The sequence below is a fragment of the Myodes glareolus genome, chromosome 2 (assembly GCF_982192425.1).
Source record: "Myodes glareolus chromosome 2, mMyoGla1.1, whole genome shotgun sequence".
Lineage (NCBI taxonomy): Eukaryota > Metazoa > Chordata > Mammalia > Rodentia > Cricetidae > Myodes > Myodes glareolus.
This window is the reverse complement of record NC_142027.1, coordinates 73,608,567-73,622,060: the sequence shown is the minus strand read 5'-3', so window position 1 is coordinate 73,622,060 and position 13,494 is coordinate 73,608,567. Positions and strand designations below refer to the sequence as shown.

General features: G+C 36.2%; 1 protein-coding gene and 1 non-coding gene across 4 annotated transcripts in view; one reads left to right on the top strand and one right to left on the bottom strand.

The window, feature by feature from the left end:
• Ccdc50 (coiled-coil domain containing 50) overlaps positions 1-13,207 on the top strand; it is a 65,943-nt gene extending 52,736 nt beyond the window's left edge. For all 3 annotated transcript variants that reach the window (XM_085685380.2, XM_048453923.3, XM_048453922.3), the window contains 3 exons: positions 2,987-3,063; positions 8,472-8,578; positions 10,122-13,207. In XM_085685380.2, coding sequence (XP_085541506.1) covers positions 2,987-3,063; positions 8,472-8,578; positions 10,122-10,141 — 204 coding nt within the window. In that variant the 3' untranslated portion in view covers positions 10,142-13,207. The remainder of the gene's footprint in view (positions 1-2,986; positions 3,064-8,471; positions 8,579-10,121) is intronic.
• LOC125413240 (U6 spliceosomal RNA) lies at positions 2,147-2,253 on the bottom strand. The gene has a single exon (XR_007235900.2). It is a non-coding gene; the product is annotated as a U6 spliceosomal RNA (small nuclear RNA).
• Positions 13,208-13,494: the final 287 nt, after the last annotated feature.

Sequence of the window (13,494 nt, the reverse complement as noted above, 5' to 3'; positions counted from 1 at the left end):
TGGATATGTTGTGCCTTCATTTTCATTGAATTCATGGAAGACTTTAATTTCTTTCTTTATTTCTTCCCTGACCCACGGGTGGTTCAGTAGTTGACTGTTCAGTATCCATGAGTTTGTTGGCTTTCTGGGGGTAGAATTTTTGTTAAATTCTAACTTTATTCCATGGTGATCTGATAAGACACAGGTGGTTACGAAAATTGTTTTGAATCTGTGAAAGTTTGCTTTGTTACCTAGTATATGATCAGTTTTCAAGAAGGTTCCATGAGATGCTGCGAAGAAGGTATATTCTTTCCTATTTGGGTGGAATGTTCTATAGATGTCTGTTAAGTCCATTTGATTCATTACCCCCATTAGTTCTCTTATTTCTCTGTTAAGTTTCTGTCTGTTTGACCTGTCCATTGGTGAGAGAGGAGTGTTGAAGTCTCCTACTATTAGTGTGGGGTTTGATATGTGCTGTGAATTCTAGTAATGTTTCTGTTACATTTGTGGGTGCTTTTATATTAGGGGCATAGATATTCAGGATTGAAACTTCATCGTGATGAATTGTTCCTGTTATCAGTATAAAGTGTCCATTTCCATCTCTTCTGATTGATTTTAGTTTGAAATTAATTTTGTTAGATATTAGTATAGCCACACCCGCTTGTTCCTTAGGTCCATTACATCGAAATACTTTTTCCCAACCCTTTACTCTGAGTAAATGTCTGTCTTTGTTGTGGAGGTGTATTTCTTGTAAGTAGCAAAATGCTGAGTCCTGCTTTCGCATCCATTCTCTTAACCTGTGCCTTTTTATAGGTGAATTGAGACCATTGATATTAAGTGATGTTAATGACCAGTGGTTGTTAACTCTGGTTATTTTTTATTTTATTATATTTTTATTATTATTATTTTTGGTGGTAGAGGTTATGTGTTTCCCTCTTTTGGTTGTGCTTGTGGAGGGTTGTTAGATGTCTAAGTTATTGTGGTTGTTGTTGGGTTATTTAGGTTGAGATTTTCCTTCTATTACTTTCTGAAAGACTGGGTTTGTGGCTACGTATTGTTTAAATTTGTTTTTATGCTGGAATACCTTATTTTCTCCATTGATGGTGAAAGAAAACTTGCCTGGGTATAGGAGTCTGGGCTTGCATCCATGGTCTCTTAGTTTCTGTAGCACATCTATCCAAGACCATCTAGCTTTCATGGTTTCCTTAGAGAAGTCAGGTGTAATTCTAATAGGTTTACCTTATATGTTATGTGACCTTTTTCCTTTGCCGCTCTTAATATTCCTTCTTTATTCAGTATGCTTTGTGTTTTGCTTATTATATGGCGAGGAGATGTGTTTTTATGATCCAGTCTATTTGGTGTTCTGTATGCTTCTTGTACCTTCATAGGAATATCCTTCTTTAGGTTGGTAGAGTTTTCTTCTATAATTTTGTTGAATATATTTTCTGGGCCATTGAGCTGTAATTCTTCTCCTTCTTCTGCCCCTATTATCCTTAGGTTTGGTCTTTTCCTGGTGTTCCAGATTTTGTGGATGTTTTATGTTAAGAATTTGTTGGATTTACTGTTTTCTTTGATCAATGAGTTTATTTCTTCTATAGTATCTTCAGCATCTGAGATTGTTTCTTCTATCTCTTGTATTCTGTTAGTTATACTTGTCTCTGTAGTCCCTGTTCGTTTATCCAGATTTTCCATATCCAGCTGTCCCTCAGTTTGTGTTTTCTTCATTACCTCCATTTCAGTTTTCAAGTCTTGAACTATTTCCATTACCTGTTTGATTGCTTTTTCTTGGTTTCCTAGTGTATCATTGAGGGACTTATTCATTTCTTCATACTTTCGTTATTCTTCTCATCCATTTCTTTAAGGGAGTTTTTCACTTCCTGTTTAAGGGTCTCTATCACTTTCGCAATGTTATGTTTAAAGTCTGTTTCTTCTATGTCTTATGGATTAGGATGTTCAAGTCTTCCTGTTGTATGATCGCTGGATTCTGGTGTTATCATTTTGTTTTTCAGATTGTTGGAGGAATTCTTGTATTAGTGTGTGCCCATCTCTTCCTTCAAATGCCTTCCGGAAGTACAGATCTTCTGGTACAGGATCCGAGCCACTTCTTGGCCAGGAACCTCGCAGAGTAAAGAGTTCCCTTGCTGGTTGCAGGCTCAGTAGGACAAAGAAAAATATGGAACGCTTCATGAATTTGCGTGTTATTCTTGCTCAGGGGCCATGCTAATCTTCTCTGTATCGTTCCAATTTTAGTATATGTGCTGTCGAAGCGAGCACTTCTGTCTGTAATTATTATGAGGGAAAATAACCTTGAACCTGTACTGATAATATCACTTAGCCTACTTTTCTCTGTTTAGTTGCTAACTATTAGCATCCTGCCTTTTGCAGTTTCCATATTCTGTAACTGGTACTGGTACAAATCCTTTCTTAGAAATTTGAACTTGAAATATGCTTTAATTGGCTGATTGGACATGAGTCAGATATATAGAGAAGAGCTTAAGATCTCAGATCCAGATTCCATCACCTGTGTCTTCTGGATCTAATCAGCTGTGCGTGCCTGTGAGAATCACAATGAGTGCGGCAAACACATGTATGTGTGCATGTGTTCATGCATACGTGCATGCAAGTGTGAGTGTGTGGTGTGTGGATGTGCAGTGTGTGATCCACTCATCTACACATGCCTGTGTGGATTGCGAGTGTGTGTGTGGTTTATGAGTGTGCAGTGTTTGACCCACTCAATCTGATCACCTACTTATCTACACATGCCTCTGAGGACTGTGTGCATGTGCATGTGTCTGTGTACGCGCACATGCGCACACAGACACACACACACCCATGAAAACTACCAGACCATTGTGTCTTGTCAATTTTTGACTTGAATGACTAAATATAAAATATTTTTATGTTACTCAGCTAAATGTAGCCTGAAATTCCCCAAGAAAAGCTTTCTGGAGAATAGATATTTTCTGAAGTTCACCTTTACTGTTCTTTGGTCTTTTTCTGCCCACAGTCAAAAGCAAAGTCAGCACACTCAAAATCAAAAGAGAGTGAAGAAGCATACCGTTCAAAGACTGACAGGCCATCAAGGTAAGATGGCCCCTGGAAAGGAGCAAGAGGGAGTTAGCTTTGGAGTGATGAGCACACATTAATTGTCTGAGAAGACAACTGTTCTTTCTAACAGAGAGCCAAAACTCTACAACAGGGAGGTAGTTTCAAGTGTCACAGGGTTATTCTCAAACTATGTTCAGAATCTTACATTGGAATGCATAAATCATGTAGGCAGTATTTATAGTAACCCTGGGGTAGAAGGAGACTTCTTTTTTGTTTTTTATTTGGATTATTTATTGGCATTTAAAGTCTTGTACCCTCAGCTAGAGAAAGATGAGATTAACCAATTTCTAAGTTAAAATCTGAGATTTTAAGCTTTGGTTGGGGCTGAGAAGATAGCTCACTAGATAAAAGCATTTGTATGTGTTCATGTAATGTGTTATCTCTGTGTGTATTTGTGTGTACTTAATTGTCATGATGCAGACTGAGTCTCACTATGAAAGTAGCTGACTGTGCTCAGTGTTCTTGACTCACACAGTCACAGCATTAAGGAGATGCTATCTGGAGAAGCAAATTCTTTTTTCCTTATTAGTTTATATTGCCTTTTCATTAAAATATGAGGAGAAACATTAAATATGGAAGGACGGCATGGAGAAAATGGAAGAATAGTAAAAGAGGTTTGATTCACGGAAATTAATCTATAGTTAAATAGGGACAAGAAGCGTTGGTATTTAGCAGGAGCGAAGCTATAAATGACAGTTGTGATTTGTGTATTTCAAGTCCCTAGATGAAAATATAGAAAAAATTTCACTATAAAGAATGCATAGGGTCAGAGAGCTCCTGGCTTCAGTTCCCAACCACCGCATGGCGGCTCACTACCATCTGTAATTTCAGTTCCTGGGGACCTGATGCCCTGTTCTGGCATATGTTGGCAATGAGTATGCAAGTGGTGTACATCATACATGTAGGCAAACACTCATACACACAGATGAAAATAATACACCTTTTAAAAAGGAAGTTATGGGGCTGGAGCAATGGCTCAGTGGTAAAGATCACTGGCTTCTCAGAGGACCTGGGTTTGATCCCCAATACCCACATGGCAACTTACAACCATGGGATCCAACATTCTTGGCCTCCAAAAGCAGTTCCTGCATGTGTTTCACAGACATGTATGAAAGCAAAAACACCCATATGCACAAAATAAAAGCAATAAAATAAATAATATAAGAGGAGATAGTTATGTTTAATCAGATTTGAATGTTAGAAAAGATTTATGTATATTGAATTATGTTACCTTGTAAATATGTTCTATTTTTATATTTTTACACATGCATTAAAATTAGTTTAGATAAACAAGTAGGGGCTGGGGATATAGCTTGGTTTGTAGAAGTGTTGCCTAGTGTGAGAGAAACCCTGGGTTTGGTCCGAGCACTGTCTACACTGGACATGGTGGTGCTTGTGTGTTGATCCTAGCTGAAGGGAAATGAAAGAAAATCAGAAAGCCATGGTTAGTGTTGTATATACAGCGTGTTCAGTGTTCAAACCAGGGTACAAGAAACCAGGTCTCGAAGAAAAATAAAAAAAGAGGAAAGGAAGCAATACACATGTAAAATTTTAAATACCCTGAATTAATACCTTGACTTTTAATCCTGCACACATGTGAATGTGCCTCAGCACACACATAAACAGCAACACAAATTTGAACACATGTATACACGACATATATAAAATATAAATTATACTGTATATTTCTATTTTTAAAATATATATTATATATTGTATATATATAGGTAAAATTATTTTTAAAATGTAACTTTAAGCTTATGTGTTTTCATAATATAAATACATTTCAGAAACCAATATGAATTTATATTGCTCTGGGAATAGTAGTAACATAATCTGTGTAAAGTCTGTTGCTCTTTAGCTTTTGCTAAGCACATACAGATTGTTTACATTTGTAGTTCTGTACATTCCTACAGTTTCCAAGCAAAGGAAGAGGCAGTCTGTTCTCAGGAGGTAAATATCTGGTTTTTGTTTAGTCACATGAGTTCAGATCATTTTTAGGCGTACTTTTGTTCAGCCTTCAAAGTCCTTTGCCTCTTTTGAACATTAATATCTTTGATGGCAGATAAAATAGGGCATGCTGGGGTGGCTGTTTTTAAAGGTTCATTAGAATTAAAAACAAGTTTGTAGAATATAAATAGGACCTCTGAAGACTCCTAGGTATATTGAAAGTGAACAACCAAATGATTTTTAAAAGTGACTGTTAAGAATTATTGTGGATTTGCACAAACATAGATTCTTATATCTCCTTTGTAGTGAAAGAAACACTCACTCTAAATATTATTTGATAAAATGTTATGTATATGTAAAACCGAATAAGGATTTTATAAAACATTATTTTAACATATAAAGCCTCATATGCTTAACAGATTTGTGAGTACATGCATTTTGCATAGCTTCTGTTTCCTCTTTCATTTTTAATCATGATGGAAATGTTGGGTAGGTAACTATTTGCATAGACAGTTAGTATAAAGTTTAGGAGAACATGGGTTTCCATGATCATTCTTAATACTTCAGCGTAGCAGTGGTCCAGTCAGAAACAACAGCAGCAACAAAACAAACAACAGATTCTCATGAGGAGCTTGGAGCATCTTCTGTCAATGTTCCCATTTCTTTTGTTTTTCCAAGTTTTTTTTTTTCTCCTTTCTTGTGGGAATTAAGGATCAGTCAATAGTGTAGATTAATTCCAAGCCAGAGACTTCAGAGGGCGTGCTGTGCGCACTTAGATCCCAGGGAGGCTGAGGTAGAAGGAGAATGTTTCTAAACTGCTTGGGAAGAAAACTTGTCTAAGGAAAGAAAAAAACAAAATAAAGTTTCAGCTCCAGGATTTTATACTGAAAATGCTAGGTGCGATTTTAGTTTTTACCATAGAAAAGTCTAAATCTCTTGCAAGTCTCTTTTTCTTTCTATCAAATTTATATGAATATCAATTATATTTCTCTACACTGAATCTTCGTTTGATTACCCGAATACTTAGACCTAAGATAAGTCCAGTCTCTAAGAGTGAAGATTTTTTTGCTGTTACAAAGTTTATAGTCTCATGGCAATTACTCAGATCACTGTGCTGACTTTGTTAAGTGATATGGGTCAAAACACTGAGTGTGACAAACCTAATGAGCTACTTAGCCCGACTCAGGTACAGGCAGCCAGAGGATGAAGAACATTTAGCAATCATACTAATTAAAAATATAATTTTATGAAAAGAGGAGAAAGTAGGTAATTGTAACATAAGAATCACAGCATAAACTCTTTCTCCATCTTTAACCATAAGTATCACCAACGTTAACACAATCTTCTTCATTGCAATATAATAGTTGTGTAGGAAACAGTAAGTCTAGATGTAGCCCTTGTACTGCCCTAGGAATTCTGCTATGAAATGGTCTCCCCTAATGGCTGCATGAACAAGATCTAAACAATAGCAATATCAATGAACATGTAATGTCAAGTGGGCATCTTTTGCTGGGTTCCAATCCTAAACAAAGAATCACAGGCAACTATTGACTGCTGAGAGAAGAATTAGCCTCTCCTAGGGATGAGCCCTCTGTTGGTTGTCCAGTGCAAAGTGGGTAGCTTGAAACCATATGCACACAAATGGACTCAGCAGACTATATTGTATATGTGTGTATGTGTGTTTGCATGTATGTGTGTGTGCATACATGTATCCTTGTGTTACATATGTAACAAATATAAACAAAGAAAAAGTGACTATCAACTTGAGAACGAAGACGGACATGTCAGGAACTGGAGGAATGAAAGGGAAGGAAAAAATGATGTAATTCTATTTCAATTATAAATATAATTGAAGACAGCTGAGCAGAGCAGCATATCAACTCTGCATAGAACTGAGGGTGTCTTGGTGGAGTGAGTTACTTGTCTCTATGGATGTCCAGTGCTGGAGAGGTTTATGAAAATCTAAGGAGACCTCTTAGCTACAGTGATAAACAATGCCCTTTTCTTGGTCTTGGCTCTAAACTTAGCCACTTTCTAAAGCTAAATCCTGAAATCTCTTGTTCTGTCTCAGTTCTTCCTAACATGTCACCTTTTAAGGTGTTGGGAATATCAGTCAACATTGAGAAAACAAACACGACAGAGTCAGTATTGTAGACACATGATTCTGAATGAAAGTATTGCCATTCTCACTGTGCGTTGTTTTATGTATATAGCAGGGACAAAAACATTAAAACATAAAATTAAGAATGTATTTTTCAACTGATATTTGAATGTTTGCGATACAAGGATGAAAAGATCGTTCTAGCTGGCCCTTGGTGCTCACTCTGTGCTGTTCTGTTTGGTTTGGGGTTGCACGGAACACAGATGTTGATTGGCCTCTTCCATTTCAAAATATTCAGACACACATGTCATATGTCCAGGCACTGCTATTCCTGATGATACACATATGTAGGTAGCTCTGTGTTGGAGCACTGCTTTTGGAATCTGATCCTGTTAACAACTATGTTGTTGGTGCTAAACAAGTGTTTACACTTGGGTCAGCCACTCACCTCACCTGACCATGCTCACATATATACTTACGTTTTAGTTTCCACATTGAGGATGTGGAATTCTCCCTATACATACAAGTTGTCATTTTTTGACCTTTCCCAGTACACAGGAAGTGATTTCTTCTAGGGATAAGTGGAAAAATTCATACATGATTGTTTTACTTTTTAGATTGATTGCATGGTTAATTTTGTACCAAACTACAAGTTTTAAAACTTCAACATACTTATACCTTATGATTATGCAAAAGATCCTATAATTAGGTGTGTGTGTGTGTACATATACCTTTAGAAAATTAACAAAATTGAACTGGTTCTTTTCATTTTCATTAATGTCAAATATTTACAAAATTCTATTTTAATTAAATTAATAATTTAGAATTTAAAAATTTCCTTTTGACATTTTGTTTCTCTTTGATATAAAACCTTGTAAACGAGATGTGCAGAAGTACCATGTTTTTAAGATAAATTTTGCCACCTAGTGGATAAAGAACCACTGTTGCTTATAAATGGTCTCCGATTCTTGGTTGCTGCTGCCCTTTCTAACTCCTTCTTTTCTTCTTTATTTAGCTATATTAATTTATTCACTTCTTTTTTCTGGATAGAATCTGGAAACATGAAGTAAACGATTGGCAGGCCATACTTCATTCACGTTTGCTTCCATCAGCTCAGTGCCTCACACATATTAGATACTGGGAAAATATGGTTAGTTAATTATAGGCATCAAGAACAGTAAGATAAAAAATAATTTATTCAAGGACATGTAACTGTCCAGGAACTAAACTAAGAATTCTGACACACAGTAAAAACCTTCTGCCGTGTTCCTTAGGGAAAGATGGAACTGTGGTAAGCATCACTTAAAAGCTTTTAAATTCTGACTCCCTGCAGACCACCACCGCCTACAGTGATGGACCCTGTGGATCTGGACCACACGCATCTTACAAACCAGCACAGTGCCACCCGTCATTTCTCAAAGGCGGAGCCCTCACATAGAGGTACGGAGCATCTGTGAGATCAAGCTGAGTTCCTGTAATAGAAGATGACATGCAGTCTTCTAGTTACGGCAGGGGGAAAGCATGACATTCTCCTCTTGTCAGTTACTAAACACCGGCAAGCTAAAGTGCTCGCTTTACGTGAAGTGCAGGGTTATCTGTGTCTTCCGCGTGCAAGTCAGTGCTTTTTTGTCACATTATTGGAGAGAATTGCAGTGCATTTAGATTCTTTGGAATGCTTAATCTGCACAGTTTAAACAACAGAAATCTGAAGGCTGAAGGTTTTAAAAACTAAAACATTCTTCAAACAGTTTCAGAGTTTTGGAGCATTTCAAATGTAAACTTTTCAGATTTGGGGTGCCTCAACTGCCAATCTGTAGTCATATCAATTAAAAGTGAGAAATTAGGGATAGTCTGTGCATATGTTTCAGAGAAAAGTTCTAAAACCTAAAACAGTTTTGAATCAAGCATGTTGATGATGTTCAGTCATCTCTAACAGTAGGAATTAGGTTTACAGTGTTTGCATATACATGCCACATAGCTTCTCACAGATGAAATTTGCAGTAAAGAAGATGAGGAAGGAAATGGAGAACCATAGTAAATTAATAGTTTTACAATGGAAGCATAGTTGGATGCATTTGTTTTCCCAGCATATATATACATGGAGATACACACATTCATCAAAGTTACTCAGTGAAAGAGTCCTTTTTTAACTTCCCTATCTTCAAAAGATTGGTAACAAAATATATAGTCCAGAATTGTCAGTTATGAAAGAAGGCTGTGTGTGGTGCTATATTTCTGTAGTTCAGGCACTCCAGAAGCAGAGGTATTAAGATTGGGAACGCCAGGCAAATATGAACTACATAGTGAGACTTTGCGGGGTGGGGGAGCAAGTGAGAGAAGTCTGCAGAACAAGTTATAAATGTTAGGTCTTCATATTTGATGGAACTTCTTAGAAGGTTTCTTAGGTGAAGTTTTTATCATTCTTTTTCATTTACTGAAATTTCCAACATCTCTGATATAGTGGAAGTACCTTGTGGGTTTGTTCTTTCTCAAAGCTGAATCATTTGGGGGCAGAGTGTGTCTGTCTGTCCTCCACATACATTTGCTACAAAGTATAAAATGACAAATTGATTCTGTACATGAGATTTTATAAACAAATGCTTTAAAAAGAACAAAGCAAAGAGGAACCACTTGGAGTGCATATAAATGAAGATGAATCTGGGGTAGGGAGACAGTGAAAGTTTTTAAACTTGCATCTTTTTCTTAAATTAAAACTTTATAGAGAACTTTCAAATGAGAAAAATATTGCACAGCAAGATTAACCAAAGCCAGTGTTTTTACATTGCAATGAGTAATATAGTTAGGAAGCTTTCAGAGTTGGAGTTTTACTTTCACTCTCGAGTATTTACTTTGCACTTTTACACCATCAAAAAGTGAAAAATCCATAACAGAGTTAATCTACAAAGATAGCTTTATATTTTTTCCTGATTCAAGTTCTCATTACCTGCATTTTAATTGTCTTTCCTTCTTCTTCTTTCCCCAGGTTTCCATAATAAGCAGTAAAAGAAAACAAACAAAAAATGGAATCTGCCTTGAAAATGGACTTGCTGTAGCACATATTAACTGAACAATACCGAATGCATTCCACATTGGCTGTCCTTCTGTGTGCCATTCCTGGAGTTACCCTCAAGTGTTTTCTAACTATAAACAATTTCAGTTCTCTTCACGTGTTTTGGTTATTCTGGTCACTTGGGCAGTGTAAGGAAATACAGCTTCTGAATGTTGGCCACCTCTTCTGGGAATCTGTTTCCTGGGAATTAATTAGAACTGCACAAAATGACACTTGCTCGGTATAGGATATCTACATTTGGGGACTAAGTTTTATTTAGCAATTAGAAGTGTGCAGAAATGCATTACCAAGTAAGTCATAGCGTTGTGATTCAAGAAAGTATAGTAAAGCATATGAAATAGCCACTTTGTTGTTGATAGTATGATGTTTTGAAGGATATAGTCTTTGGTTTTTATCCTCTTTAGAAAAAGTAAAATGACAACAATAAGATATGGGGGAAATGGCCAGGCAGTGGAGGTCTGGTATTCTGAACACATGGGTCAGTGGAGGCTGTAGAGAGCCACAGGACCTGTTAGCAGGTTGCTTAGGATGTCATCCTTCAGCATTGTGCTGCTGCTTCCTCCATGGCAAGTCTTTCTGAGGCCCTCAGTACATCATGTGCTAATATTTATTTGTAAAACCTTAATTGTTCAATCCTTTCACTCAGGTTCATAAAAAGTCAACTGAAAATTAAAGAAAAAAATAGCCTTTCATAGCTTTGATTTTCCAATTTAATTGTGGAGCCAAAGAAAAGAGGACATTTTCCTAAGAGTTGACGCCGTCAGTCTTATTTGCTGTGTGCAGCAAGCGTCTTGCTCCTAGGATGTAACAGTTTGTGTTGGCAATCTCTCAGTGATGTCTTAAGCACCTGTAATATTGGGCTCAGTCAACAGGAAATTGAATTTGATGAAGTGAGTCTTTGTCCAGGTGTATAGTTCTTCTATGTTGATGGCCATTGTATTCCTTTCCCCGGGACCTTTAAACTCCCCGTAAAACTTCAGTCTTTGTCAGGCTGCTTATTTATAGAAGTATTTATTTGCCCATACCACTTAGTTAATATAAATAGCAGCCAAGCTATGTCTGTATCTGATTGACAGTCTCCCAGCTGGACTTGCTGTTATTTTCAATGTATGAGGTTTTTTTTTGTTTGTTATTATTTTTTTTGTCATTTCAATATGCTGCTTATTTAGGAAAGAAAAAAAAATAGTTTGCCGTGAGAGAAATAATTTAGGGACTGCCTATCTTCCATTTGCCTTGTCTTTCCAGACTATCTTAACCTTGGAGAGGATTCTGGGAGACTGTTGCCAACAGATTTTGATCTCTGATTATATATCTTTCTTTATAAAAGTTACATATGATAGAAATTTGAGTGAAGCTGTGGGCAAGAAACAAAGTGGTGCAAACATTTGGGAAGTGTGGAGGAGAGGGAAATTATAGGCCTGAATGCCATGAAATACACATAGGAAGATCTTCCTTCAGACAAATGGAAAGTCTAGCCTTAAGCCCATTCTGTACAATGGTTTCCATATCAAAGCTTAGTCTTGTTGGCTTATGCTAATGCTGTATCTTTAAACTGCCCTGTGATTTTACATCATGTTCTTTAAAGATATTTTATACTGGTAACCTTAAAGAAAAAAATGTAACTGCATTTTTATTTGATAATTAGTCAAAACAGGCAATGTTTTTTGCCACATTTCTGTTTTATAAATGTTTACTTTTGTATCTCATGAAATGATTATTTTTACTTTAAAAGTGATTTTTTTTTGCTTTTCATAGACTTCATTTCATCATATTTATTGTTGTAAAATGGACATATTTCAGTTTAAAAAAATGCCAAGCCACTTAACCAGAATGCTGAAGTCTTACCTGTGGTGGTGGATGGCCAAAGAAGTACGGCCCATGTGATAGCCAACTTAACATCAGTATTGGAAAAGCTGTTACTTTTCAAAGTTTTTTTTAAAGAATAGAATTTTAAAATATTTTGTTTATTTTTTGTAAAGTGAACAGTTTTTAAGAGTATCATTAATTATTTACTTATGACTAAGAAGATAGAAAAAATTGTCTTAATTATTCTTAATGTTCTCAAATTTTGCTATCACTCAAATAATGCATTTTGAGATGATAGGAGCAGCTAATAGCTCTTAATGAACTGCCACTCTTCACTGTGGTTTCTGCTTTTTAATTATCATTTTTATATTAAAATGAATACATTTATTTTGTTCCTTCTGTTGTTGAAGTTTGATGCAGCTTAATTATTAGGTCTGTACTGGATTATGTTTTGCTGTCAACATATAGACTAATTCTTTTATTTCTAAATTTCTTTGTAGGTCTTGTCCTTATACCCCCAGTATTACTGAATGAGCACAGTATGTTAAGGAGTCTCATCACAAGGTCACCTGACATGACGCTCTCTCCTTTCCTTCCCTAGAATTTTTTTAACGATTACTTAGAAAAGAGCATAGTTAAAAGTCAGATTAAATAGTCTAACTCGAAAGAAAATTGATTCCAGTATTCAAGCTACTGTTAGTTATAATTGCTTTGTTGTGAGAATAGATAATTGCTTCTTTTGTTCTCAAAGAATCTTGAGAACTTTTGGAAGTGACTCTGCATGTCATTGAAATGCTGTGGGTCAAGTGATTTTTATGACAAATGGCAGTATAGTAATGAACTAAAAGCCAAAACAGCAACAACCAAACTGTGGTTTTTTGTTCTTGAGAAACATCTAATTTAGGAAGAGAGATGTTAATAGATGTGCACCAGAAGAAACCTTTCCATAGTAATACTGGTCACATGGACCTAGATAACCATGTTTTAAAATATGTAACCTGTGTTTCATTGGACTCTAATACTGTAACAGATTCTCTAAATCTCTTTGTGCCAAATTGAAAAAAAACTACTATAATATGGTGCATTCATTTTGTTTACCACATAAGTGGTTAACATTTTACTGCCTTGATTTTTAATGACTAATGCCTTTGTATAAAACTCACTTGGGAAATATAAAGATCTGTTATTCTTGATTTCTTGTGTTTATTTTTTCTATTTTTGGTTTTTTGAGATAAGGTTTCTTTGCGTTACAGCCCTAGCTGTCCCGGAACTCACTCTGTAGACCAGGCTGGGCTTGAACTCAGAGACACCCGCCTGCCTCTGCCTCCCAAGTGCTGGAATTAAAGGTGTGTGCTACCACCACCCAGCTGTTCTTGATACTTTTAAAAGATAACTTCTGATTGGCTGAAATCATCAGTCTGATGATCATCCGAGGCCCATGCAGAAATACCCAGAGGACAGACAGAATAGAACTAGACAT